The following is an 11,352-nucleotide window of genomic DNA, read 5'->3' as shown; positions in this document are numbered from 1 at the left end:
TCTGTTCAGAGAGTTGTTGCTATTCCTTTCTTCGATCTCCTGTTGAGTTTGTAGGTGTTCAGAATGGTTTGATCCCTATCCAGCTGAATTCCTGAGAGGAGACAAAATCCAGGTCTCCTACTCCTCCGCCATCTTGCTCCGCCCTCCCCTTTTAATTTTTTTAAGGTTTATTTATTCATTTTTGAGGAGGAGAGAGAGAGAGAGCAAGCACAGGGAGGGGCAGAGGGAGAGAGAGAGAGAGAAATTCAAGCTGACTCCTCACTGAGCTCAGAGCCCAATGTGGGGCTTGATCTCAAGATCCTGAGATCAGGGTCTAAGCCAAAACCAAGAGTTGTTCGCTCAACCAACTGTGCCACCCAGGAACCCCTGAATACTTTTTTAAAAGAGTTTTTCATCTTGGGGATTGGCGAACAAGTGAGGATTTGAGCTCATGGAGTAAAAATTTTCCTGTATTTTTTGTGTTTTTCTTTCATTTTTTCCCCAAAGATGTTTTGTATATTAAAACAATTTCAAAATAAAAAAATAAAAATAAATGAGCTATCAAACCATGAAAAGACATAAAGGAACCTTAAATGCATAATACTAAGTGAAAGAAGCCAATCTAAAAAGGCTACATACTGTGCAATTCCAACTCCATGGCATCCTGGAAAAGCCCAAACTATGGAGACAGTAAAAAGTTTGGTGGCTGCCAGGGGTTAGTGGAAAGGGTATGAATACGATAAGCACGGGGGATTTCTAGGGCAATGAAACTATTCTATATAATAGTGTAATGGTGGGTACATGTTATTATGCATTTGTCAAAATCCATAGAATGTACAACACCAAAAGTAGTTGTTAGTGTAGACTATGGGCTTTGAATAATAATGAAGTATTAGTGTTGGTTCATTGATTCTAATAAATGTACCACTCTGGAGCAGGATGTTGATGGTGAAGGAAGCTGTGTGTTTGTAAGGACAGGGAATATATGGGAACTTTGTATTTTCTCCTCAATTTCATTGTCAATATAAAACTGCTCTAAAAAATTAAGGATGCTTTTCTAAAAAGGGATTATACATATGACTAAGTGAGATTTATCCAAGGAATGCAAAGTGGGTTCAAAATAAGAAAATCAAGCAATGTAATATACCATATTAATAAAGAATATTGAGCTTAGCATGTGGAATTTTTTTCTGTGTCTATTTACCACATGCTAACCTCAATAGACACAGAAAGAAAAAAAAAAAAACCACCACATTTGACAAATCCAAAACCCTTACAGGATAAAAATATCCAACAAAATAAGAATAGAAGGGAACTTCTTCAACCTAATAAAGGCATCTATGGAAATCCCACAATTAATATCATGCTTAATGGTAGAAGACTGAAAGTTTTCTCCCTAATATCAGGAACAGGACAACCATGTCTGATTTCTCCATTTCTACTTAGCATTTTACTGGAGGTTCTAGCCAGGGCAATTAGAAAATAAGAAGAAATAAAAGGCATCTAGATTAAAAGACAGATGTAAAACTCTCTCCATTTATGGAGGACATGATTTTGTATACAGAAAACACCAAGGGATCACATGAAAATGGTAAAAGCTAATAAAAGAGTTCAGCAATGTTACACTGACAACTACAAAACATCACTGAAGGAATTAAAGAAGATTTAAATAAGTAGAAAGGCATCCTATCTTCATGGATTAGAAGACTTAATATCTTTAAGATGGCAAAACTCCACAAATTATGTACAGATACACTACTATCCCTACAAAATCTAGTTCACATTTTTATAGAAATTAATAAGCTGATCCTAAAATTCATATGAAAATGCAAGGGACCCAGAATAGCCAAAACAATCCTGAAAAATAAGGACAAAATTAAAAGATTCACATTCCTGATTTCAAAATTTATTGCAAAGTTGCAGTAATCAAGACTGGGTGATACTGGCATAAGGATAGAAAAACTAGTGGAATAGAATTGATAGTCAAGAAAAAAACCCTATATATTATGATCAACTGATTTTTGACAAAGGTTCCAAGACAATGCAAAAAGAAAGAAATAGTCCTTTCAACAGATACTGCTAAGACAACTGTATATCCACATTCAAAATAATGAAGTTGGACCTCTGTCTCAAACCACATCAAAAGATGAACTCGAAATGGGTCAAAGACCTAAATGTAAGAGCTAACTCTATGAAACACTTAGAAGAAAATTTAAGTCTTTTGTGGTCTTGGATTAGTCAATGGTTTCTTAACTATGATGCCTATAGCAAAAGCATCATGTCTTTTTTTCATTTATGCTTGAAATGTGAAATGAAATTTGTGCTTCAAAGAACACTATCAAGAAAGTGAAAAAGATGAAATTTGTGCTTCAAAGAATATTATCAAGAAAGTTAAAAAGATAACTCCCAGAATAGGAGAAAATATTTGCAAATCATATATTTGATAAGAATGTAGCATCCAGAACACATAAAGAACTCTTTCAAGTCAACAATATAAAGACAAATATCCCAATAGATAATGGGGAAAGGACTTGAACAGACATTTCTCCAGAGAAAATATACAAATGGCCTGTAAGCACATAAATATATGCTCAACAGTATTAGTTATTAGGGAAATACAAATCAAACCACTTTATGCTTACTAGGGTGACTGAAATAAAAAAGATGGTCAACGTGTTGGCAAGGATGTGGGAAATAAGAACTCTCATACACCTCTGGTGGGAATGTAAACAGGTGCAGCCACTTTGGACAGCCACGTGGCAGCAACTCAAAGAGTTAAACATAGTTACCATATGGCCAGGCAATTCTACCCCTACATGTATACCCAAGAGAACCGAAAACATAATTTCACACAAAAACTTGTACACAAATGTTCATAGCAGCACTATTTAACAGAGCCAAAAAGCGGAGCCAACCTAAATGTCCATCACCTAAGGAATGGATAAACAAAATGAGGTATGCCCATATGATGGATATGATTTATTCATAAAAAAGGAATGAGATACTGATACATGTTACAACATGGATGAACTTTGAAAACATGCTAAGTGAAGGAAGTCAGACACAAAATGTCACATATCATATGATTATAAGAAATGTCCAGACTAGGCAAATTCATAGAGCTAGAAAGTGGATTAGTGGTTGTCCAGGGTTGGGAGAAGAGGGGAATGGGGAATGACTGCTAATGGGGAGGGGGTCTTTTTGGAGGGTGATGAAAATATATTCTGGTTTAGATAGTGGTGATGGTTGCAATCTTGTGAATATTTAAAAATCTTGTGAATATATCAAACATCACCTAAGAGTACAATTTAATGGGGGGAATTTTATGGTATGTGAATTATATTTCTATTTAGAAAACAAAACAAAACAAAAAATTTGGCCATACTTTTTAGCTCTATCCCTGGACTCTCTATTCTTTTCCATCGATTTATGTATGTCTTTGCCTGCCATTACCACACTGTCTTGATTACTGTGGCTATATACAACTCCTTACAATTGAGAAGGGTGGTTCCTCCCTCCAACTTTATTCTTCCTTTTCAACACTTTTGAAAAAAGCTATTCTGGGGCACCTGCTGGCTCAGTCAGAAGGGCATGTGACTCTTGATCTCTGGGTTGTGAGCTCAAGCCCCACACGGGTGTAGATATTGCTTAAAAACAAATAAATAAACTTTAAAAATAGCTATTCTAGTTTCTTTGCCTTCCCGTATAAACCTTATAATCAGCTTGTCTACATCTACACACTCTTGGGGGTACTTGGTTGATAGTTTTGCTTAGTTCTTCTATGTCTGCTGATTTTCTGTCTGGTGGTTCTATCAATTACTGTGATAGAAAAGTGTAAAAGTCCCAAACTATAATTGAAGATACGTCTATTTCTCTTTTCAGTTCTGTCAATTTTATTGCTTGGTGCATACACATTTTAGATTATATCTCAATGAATTGACACTTTTTAATCATTATAATGTTTCTCTTTGACACTGGTAGCTTTCTTTGTTCTGAAGTTGACTTTGCCTTATTTTAATATAACCACTCTGGCTGTCTTGGATTAGTGTTTTTATATATATATCTGTTTTTTAAAGGAAACTTGAAAATTTTAGAATAGTTTTATTTTATTTTATTTTTAAAAGATTTTGTTTATTTGACAGAGAGAGACACAGCGAGAGAGGGAACACAAGCAGGGAGAGTGGGAGGGGGAGAAGCAGGCTTCCCACGGACCGGGGAGCCCGATGTGGGGCTCGATCCCAGGACCCTGGGATCATGACCTGAGCTGAAGGCAGACGCTTAACGACTGAGCCACCCAGGCGCCCCAGAATAGTTTTAGATTTACCAAAAAACTGCAAAGATAATACATAGTTTGCATATGCCTAAAGCCCAGTTTCTCCTATTAGCATTTTATATTAATATGGTACATCTATCACAATTAATAAACAATATTGATACACTGTTATTGCTAAAGTCCATATTTTATTCAGATTTCCTTAGTTTTAACTTAATGTGTTTTTTCTCTTCCAGGTTTCCATCCAAGATACCAAGTCACTTTTAGTTGTTACTTATCCTTAGGCTCTTCTCAGCTGTGACAGTTTCTCAGACTTTCCTTGCTTTTGATGACCTTGATCGTTTCAAGGAGTATTAGTCAAGTATTTTTGTAGATTGCCCCCTAGGTGGGATTTTCCTGATGTTTTTCTCCTGGTTACATGGAAGTTATGGGTTTGCGGGGGTTGGTGGGTGGAGACCACAGAGGTAAAGTTCTGTTCTCTCCACCTATCAGTGATACGTACCATCAGCACAACTTATCACTAGTGATGTTGACCTTGATCTCCTGGCTGAGAGTGTCTCCTGTCAGGTGTCTCCCCTGCATAGTCCTTTTACTCCCTTTCCATACTGTCCTCTTTGCCAGGAAGACAAAATGTACCACCCGCACTAAGGAGTGGGGAGTCATGCCATACCTCTGAGATCAGAGTATCTACCTAAATTATTTTCTCCTGCATAAGGTTCTTTCCATTATCCTCCATCTGTTTATTTATTCAATCATTTATTTATATTACTATGGACCCATGGACATTTACTTTATACTTGGGGCTATAATCCAATATCACATTATTTAATTCGTTGGTCGAACAGTTACAGCGGTGGCCTTTGGGAGCTCTTTTGGTTGGCTCCTGTGAACTACTTTTTTTTTTTTAAGCATTTTTTCCTTTTCCTTTTTAATATTGTCCATGACTACTTTGAGAACCACTTCAAGCAATGCTATAATTTTTGCTTTCAAATATCAATTTTTAAAACCCAAGTGGAGAAGAAGAATCTATCATATTCACCAAATATTAACCCATTCTACTCTTCTTTTTCACTCCCAACATTCCCTGCTTTCTTCTGTTATCATTTCCCTTCTGTCTCAAGGACTTCCTTTAGCAATTCCTCTAGGTGAGGTCTGCTAACCACAAAAATCTGTTTTCCTTCCTTTGAGAACATCTTCATTTCCCTTTCATTTCTGATTGATTTTCTCACTGGATATGGAATTCACCTGAAAAACATGGTGCCACTTCTCTGGCCTCCGTGGCTTCTGGTGAGAAATCACAGCCACTGGGGACATTGTACTCTGAGTGGGCAATGTATCGTCTCTCTATGGATGCTTTCAAGTGTTCTTTTTCCTTTAGTGTCCAGAAATTTGATTATGATGCTTCTGGGCATGGATCTTTTTGAGTTTATTCTGTTTGGGGTTCACTCAGCTTCTAAAATCTGTACATTATCTTTCCCCCCAAATTTGTGAAGCTTTCTATCATTATTTATTCTAATGTTTTTTCAGCCCTGTGCTCTTTCTCCTCTCCTAAATGTTAGAAGCACTATTATTGTCCTACAGGTCCCTCATACTCAATTCATTTTTTTTTTTTAAGATTTTATTTATTTGAGAGAGAAAGAGAGCATGAGAGAGAGCATGAGTGGGGAGGCAGAGGGAGAGACAGGAGCGGACTCCCCACTGATAAGGGAGCCCAATGTGGGGCTCGATCCCAGGACCCTGGGACCATGACCTGAGCCGAAGGTAGATGTGTAACCGACTGAGCCACACAAGCGCCCCACTCCATTCATTTCTCTTTAGATTTTTAATTTAAAAAATTTCATTGTGGAGAAAAAACAAATATACAATTTACCATCTGAATAATTTCTTTTGTTTTTTGAACCATTTTTAATTGTAAAGTTCAGTAGTATTAAGTATATTTATATTGCTGGGCAACCAATATCCAGAACTTTTCATTTGGCAAAACTGAAATGCTATACCCGTTAAACAATAACTCCTTATTTCCCTCACCCACTCCCTTCCTGCCCCTAGCACTGACCAGTCTACTTTCTATTTCTATGAATTCCACTATGAATATAAGTGGAATCCTACAGTATTTGTCTTTTTGTGACTGGCTTATTTCACTTAGCATAATGTCCTCAAGGTCCATCCATGCTGTAATATGTTTCAGAATTTCCTCCCTTTTTAAGGATAAATAATATTCTGTTGTACATATATACCACATTTTAAAATCTATTCATCTGTTGATGGACACCTGGGTTGCTTCGTCCTCTTGGCTGTTGTAAATAATGCTGATATAAAAATAGGTGTACAAATATCTCTTTAAGATCCCACTTTCAATTCTTTTGGATATATACCCAAAAGTAGATTTGCTAGATCATATGGAAATTCTACTTTTAATTTTTGAGGAACCACCATGCTGCTTTCCACAGTGGCTACACCATTTTACATTCTTTTGTGTCTAGCTTCTTCCCTCAACATTGTGTTTATGATTCATCCATGTTGTTGCCAGTGGTGATGCTTTCTTCATTCTCATTACTGTGTAGTACTCCATTGGGGAAATATTTCACAGTTAATTTATCCATTCTACTGTAGACATTTGGGTTGTTTCCAGGTTAGGCTATTAACGAGTGCTGCTATGAACCTGTATGTCCTTTGGGAACATACATATATGCACTTCTGCCAAGTTATATTCCTAGGGATGGACTTACTAGATTATATATATATATGTGTATGTGTGTATCTATCATCTATCTATAAATATGTAAAATCTCCACATGAGTTTGAAAAGATAGTATCAAATAGTGTTCAAAGTGGTTGTCTGAACTTGCTCTCACATCAGCAGTGTATGAGAATTCTGGCTGCTCTACATCTTTGCCAGCATTTGGCATTGTCTGTCTTTTTCATTTAAATGATTCTGGGTGGTTACAGTAAAATTGAGTTTTTTAAATATTTTATTTATTTATTTTTGAGAGAGAGCATGAGTGGAGGGAAGGAGAGGGACAAGCAGACTCCTTGTTGAGCATGGAGTCTGATGCTGGGCTCAATCCCACGGCCTTGAGATCATGACCTGAGCTGAAACTAAGAGTCGGATGTTCAACTGACTGAGCCACCCAGGCACCCCAGTAAAAGTATGGTTTTAATTTGAAATTTCCTGATGACCAGTGAAGTTAGCACAGACCTTGTCAAACATTTATTTTATTTGGGTATTGCCTTTTGTGAAGTGCCTACTCCAGGTTTTGCCCATTTTTCTGGTAAGGTTGTCTGCTTCTTAATTATTTTATAAGAGTTCTTTATAAGTTCTAGATAGGAGCCTTAGTCATATATATGTATTTTGGTATCTTCTCCCTTTCTGTGGCTTTCCTTTTCACTCTCTAGTGGTGTCTTTTGAAGGACAGATGTTCTTACTATATTGATAAAGTCCAATTTCTCATTTTAGTGCTTTCAGTTTCCCTTCAGTGCTTTCCATAATCTCTTTAAGAAAAATTTTACCTAACCCAAAGTCATTAAGATTCTCTGTTTTCTTCTAAAACTTCATTGTTTACCTTCCATATTTAGTTTTGCACTCCATCTGGAATCAGTTTTTGTGTATGGTGTGAGGTTTGGGTCAATACACATTTTTTTCTTCATATGACCTTTCAAATGACCCAGTACTATTTTTTGAAGACCATCCTTTTCCCATGCCACATCCTTTTCCTCACCATTTGTAATAGCTATAAAATATTCCATTCTAAGGTACTCCCATAACTTGTCTACCCATTCTTCCATGGGATATTTGGGTTATTTTCTGGCCTCTGCTATCATCAAACAGGGTGAACATCTTTGTATGCACATCAAGGCATTCCTCTGCAGTTTTTTAAAGGTGGAACTTCTGAGCTAGAAAATATTTACCTTTTTGAAAAATTAATAAATGATATGGTTCAAAACTCAAAGAATACAAAGGCCCGGTGAAGAGTTTACTTCCTACCCTGTCCCCAGTCCTTCCAGTCCCTCACCAGGTAACTGCAATTATGAAATCTTGAGTATCTTTGCAGATATATTGTAATGGATAAACAGACATTAGATTTTTTTCTTTTCTTTACATTGCTGGGGGCACACTGTATGGTCTGTTCTGCATCTTGCCTTTTTAACTAAACAATGTATCTTAGTCTTCTTACTACTGCACATAAAAAAGCATCAGGCCACATATTCCACTGGATGGGTGTACCACCATTTAGGCAGTCTTCTACTGATGGACATCTGTGGTGTTTTCAATTTTTTGCTGTTCACACAATGCTGCAATGAGTAACTTTGCACAGGTCATCTCACATGTGTGCAGTATATCTGTTGGGGTATTTCTAGAAGTGGACTTGCTGAGTCCAGGGATATGCATCTGTAACTTGTCAGCATGACAAGTTACACTCCCACCAGCAATGTATAAAAGCTCCTGTTTTCCCATAGCCTGGCTAATGGACTTAGATGTGGGATCGTTGGTCATTTCATAGGCGGAAAACTGTAGATTATTTTGCATTTATCTTGTGTGTAAGATTGAGCATCTTTTCAGGGGTTTAAGAGCAACTTGTGTTTTTTGTCAACATCCTTTGATGGTATGCAGTTCTTCAGAATCACTCATGCAAATTCCTCCAAATGTTACCTCAAGAGAAGCCTTAGACATGCACTTCTGGTCAGAGTTTGAACTTTTTAAAAGATGTCTCTGTGTGTTGCCAACTGACCTTCCAGAAGGGAGGCCCCACTGACGCTCCCTCCACAACCTGGCCCTGGACCGGGCTCCCATCATCATTGGCTCCAGAGTGTCCTTGAAGCTCGCATGACCAGATACAGGTGGGGAGCGGGGCCTGCTGGGACCGAGCTGCGCTCGCCTCTCCAAGGAGGCCCCGCCCAGACGCGCAGCCCCGCCCTCCCACCTGCGAGGCCCGCCTATCGCGGCCCCGCCCCTCCCCGCCCACCTGGCCGCGAAGCTCTACCCCAGGAAGCGCGGCCACGCCCCCCGCTGCGTGCCCCGGCGGCGCCGGTCACGTGACGTCTGGGAGGCGCGGGGAGGGGGCACCGGGCGCCATTGTTCCGCCGCCCTGGTGCTGGTGCCCTCCGCGCACGATGGCTTCCCCCGGATGGACTGGGCTGCGGCCTGGCCGCGGGGAACCGGCGAAGGCGTAGACGAGGCCCGGAGACGTCCGCAGCTGCTGCCGGCCACTCGGCCGGGCGCTGAGAGACAGCCCGTTGCTAGGCAGCCGCGTCGGGCCAGCGGGGAGGGGCGGGGCCTGCGGCGGCGCGGGCATGGACCAGTACTGCATCCTGGGCCGCATCGGGGAGGGCGCGCACGGTATCGTCTTTAAGGCCAAACACGTGGAGGTGAGCCGGCACGCGGGGCGGCGCGCAGGCCTGCCTTCGCTTCCAGCCGTTCCTGGTCGAGAGAAAGACCCCCTTACCCCCGTTTTCCGTGCCCACGTCTGCACCGCCGCGCCCGCCTCCCGGCCCCGCTTCGTGGTGTGCGCCCACCACTTTGGCCCCCTTCAGTGGGGGTCGTCCAGGTTGCGGTCAGATGCCCACCCACCCGCGATGCCACCGCAGTCGTCCCGCGAGTGCCCCAGGGAGCGTGGCGTTAGAGTCTCGGAGCTGTTCGCGCAGCTCTGCAACAGCTGGGTCCCAGGCTGGACCTGATTTCCCTCCAGATCGGGGTGGGGGCGCTTCCCACCCCCAAGAGGACCTCGGGCCTCTGCGTCCCCCCAGATGGCGCCTGTCCCGTCGGCGCACCCCATTCCCCAGCCCTGGACGGGTGGCAGTGTCTTAGTTCTGTCCCGCAGACTGGAGAGATCGTGGCGCTCAAGAAGGTGGCTCTGCGGCGGCTGGAGGATGGCATCCCCAACCAGGCCCTGCGGGAGATCAAGGCCCTGCAGGAGATCGAGGACAATCAGCACGTGAGTGGGGTTGGGCTCGGAGGGCCCCTTTCCGCAGCCTCCCTGTGCTCCTCCGGCACCCCTCCCTTACTCCCTGTCTTGTCCACCTCGTCCCCCACTTACGTCATTCTGCACTCACTCCCTCTTATTCACCCACTTGTTTCTTCCTGTTCTCATCATTCATTCATTTATTCACTGACTTCTTTTCATAAAACATTTGGTGATTTGTAATGATAATGATAACTGCCTCTGTTGAGCTTCTGTTCTGTTCCCCAGGCTAGGTTAACTGTTGGGTTCGTTTTCATTCTGAGTTCTCCATTGCTCTGCAAGGGCGATTTCAGGATCTCCCCTTCTCAGGCCAGGCGGGGAGGCTCATCCACCAGCTGTGGGCACACAGCTGGTCCGTGGATGCTTTGGCTGGGGTCTGATTGAGGAGTCCAGATGTCCTAACTTGGGGTCCACCCGTAGGTCCTACCCTGGGCTGGGCATGGGCCCCGATTGGGCTTCTGATAACTTAAGTGCAGTAGGGGAGATGCACAGAGACAGCAGGGCCCACGTGGCCCTGTTCTGCTGTGATGGGGCTGGAGGCGCTGTGGGGACACGGGGAGGGACACATTCACCCTCAGCCTCAGAGCTCTTCGCTGTGCTTTCTCTCATCCCTGGGGAGTGACAGTCCTGTCGTGTCCTGCTTGTTTGTTATCCTCTGGAGATGTCCATGATATATTGGATATATGACAAAAAAGCATGTTGTAAAACTGCTTATAAAACACATCTAAAAATATGTCATCCTAGTTTTGTATGCAAATGTGTGTGTATATATATATAATATGTGTTAGTACATGCCATATTTGTTGTAGTCTGATATAATGTGCTCTAAGGTTGATTGTACTTGATAGGATTTTTCTTTTGTTGATTTTTTTCTTTATAATTCTGTGCTTTATCTGAATGTATGTGTGTGATCTGTGAAATGATTTTGTGCTGCCTTCAAAGTCTGAAAACCAGCAGTAAGGCTATTCGAATTTTTTTGAGGACAGCCCAGGGGCATGCAGACAGCCCACGTGTGGGAGAGGTGGAGGGCCTGTAAGAAGGCTGGGGACAGGGGCCTCAACCCGAGTCAGCAGCCCGGAAGTTTCTACCGTAAAACCCTCCAGAGTTGAGCACCGGCCACCTTCAGCTCTGACCGGAGCC

The 11,352-nt window shown here is 41.8% G+C and overlaps 1 protein-coding gene and 1 pseudogene across 4 annotated transcripts in view; both read left to right on the top strand.

The window, feature by feature from the left end:
* LOC102737574 (protein transport protein Sec61 subunit gamma pseudogene) overlaps nt 1-4,900 on the top strand; it is a 5,636-nt pseudogene extending 736 nt beyond the window's left edge.
* Nucleotides 4,901-9,291: 4,391 nt separating this feature from the next.
* The window catches only part of CDK20 (cyclin dependent kinase 20), a 7,524-nt gene continuing 5,463 nt past the window's right edge, over nt 9,292-11,352 (top strand). For all 4 annotated transcript variants that reach the window (XM_081802725.1, XM_006733411.3, XM_031028261.2 and 1 more), the window contains exons 1-2: nt 9,292-9,619; nt 10,072-10,185. In XM_081802725.1, coding sequence (XP_081658851.1) covers nt 9,545-9,619; nt 10,072-10,185 — 189 coding nt within the window. In that variant the 5' untranslated portion in view covers nt 9,292-9,544. The remainder of the gene's footprint in view (nt 9,620-10,071; nt 10,186-11,352) is intronic.

This window comes from Leptonychotes weddellii, chromosome 14, assembly GCF_054177405.1.
Source record: "Leptonychotes weddellii isolate Sample4059 chromosome 14, ASM5417740v2, whole genome shotgun sequence".
NCBI lineage: Eukaryota > Metazoa > Chordata > Mammalia > Carnivora > Phocidae > Leptonychotes > Leptonychotes weddellii.
This window is presented reverse-complemented; position numbering and strand designations above follow the sequence as displayed.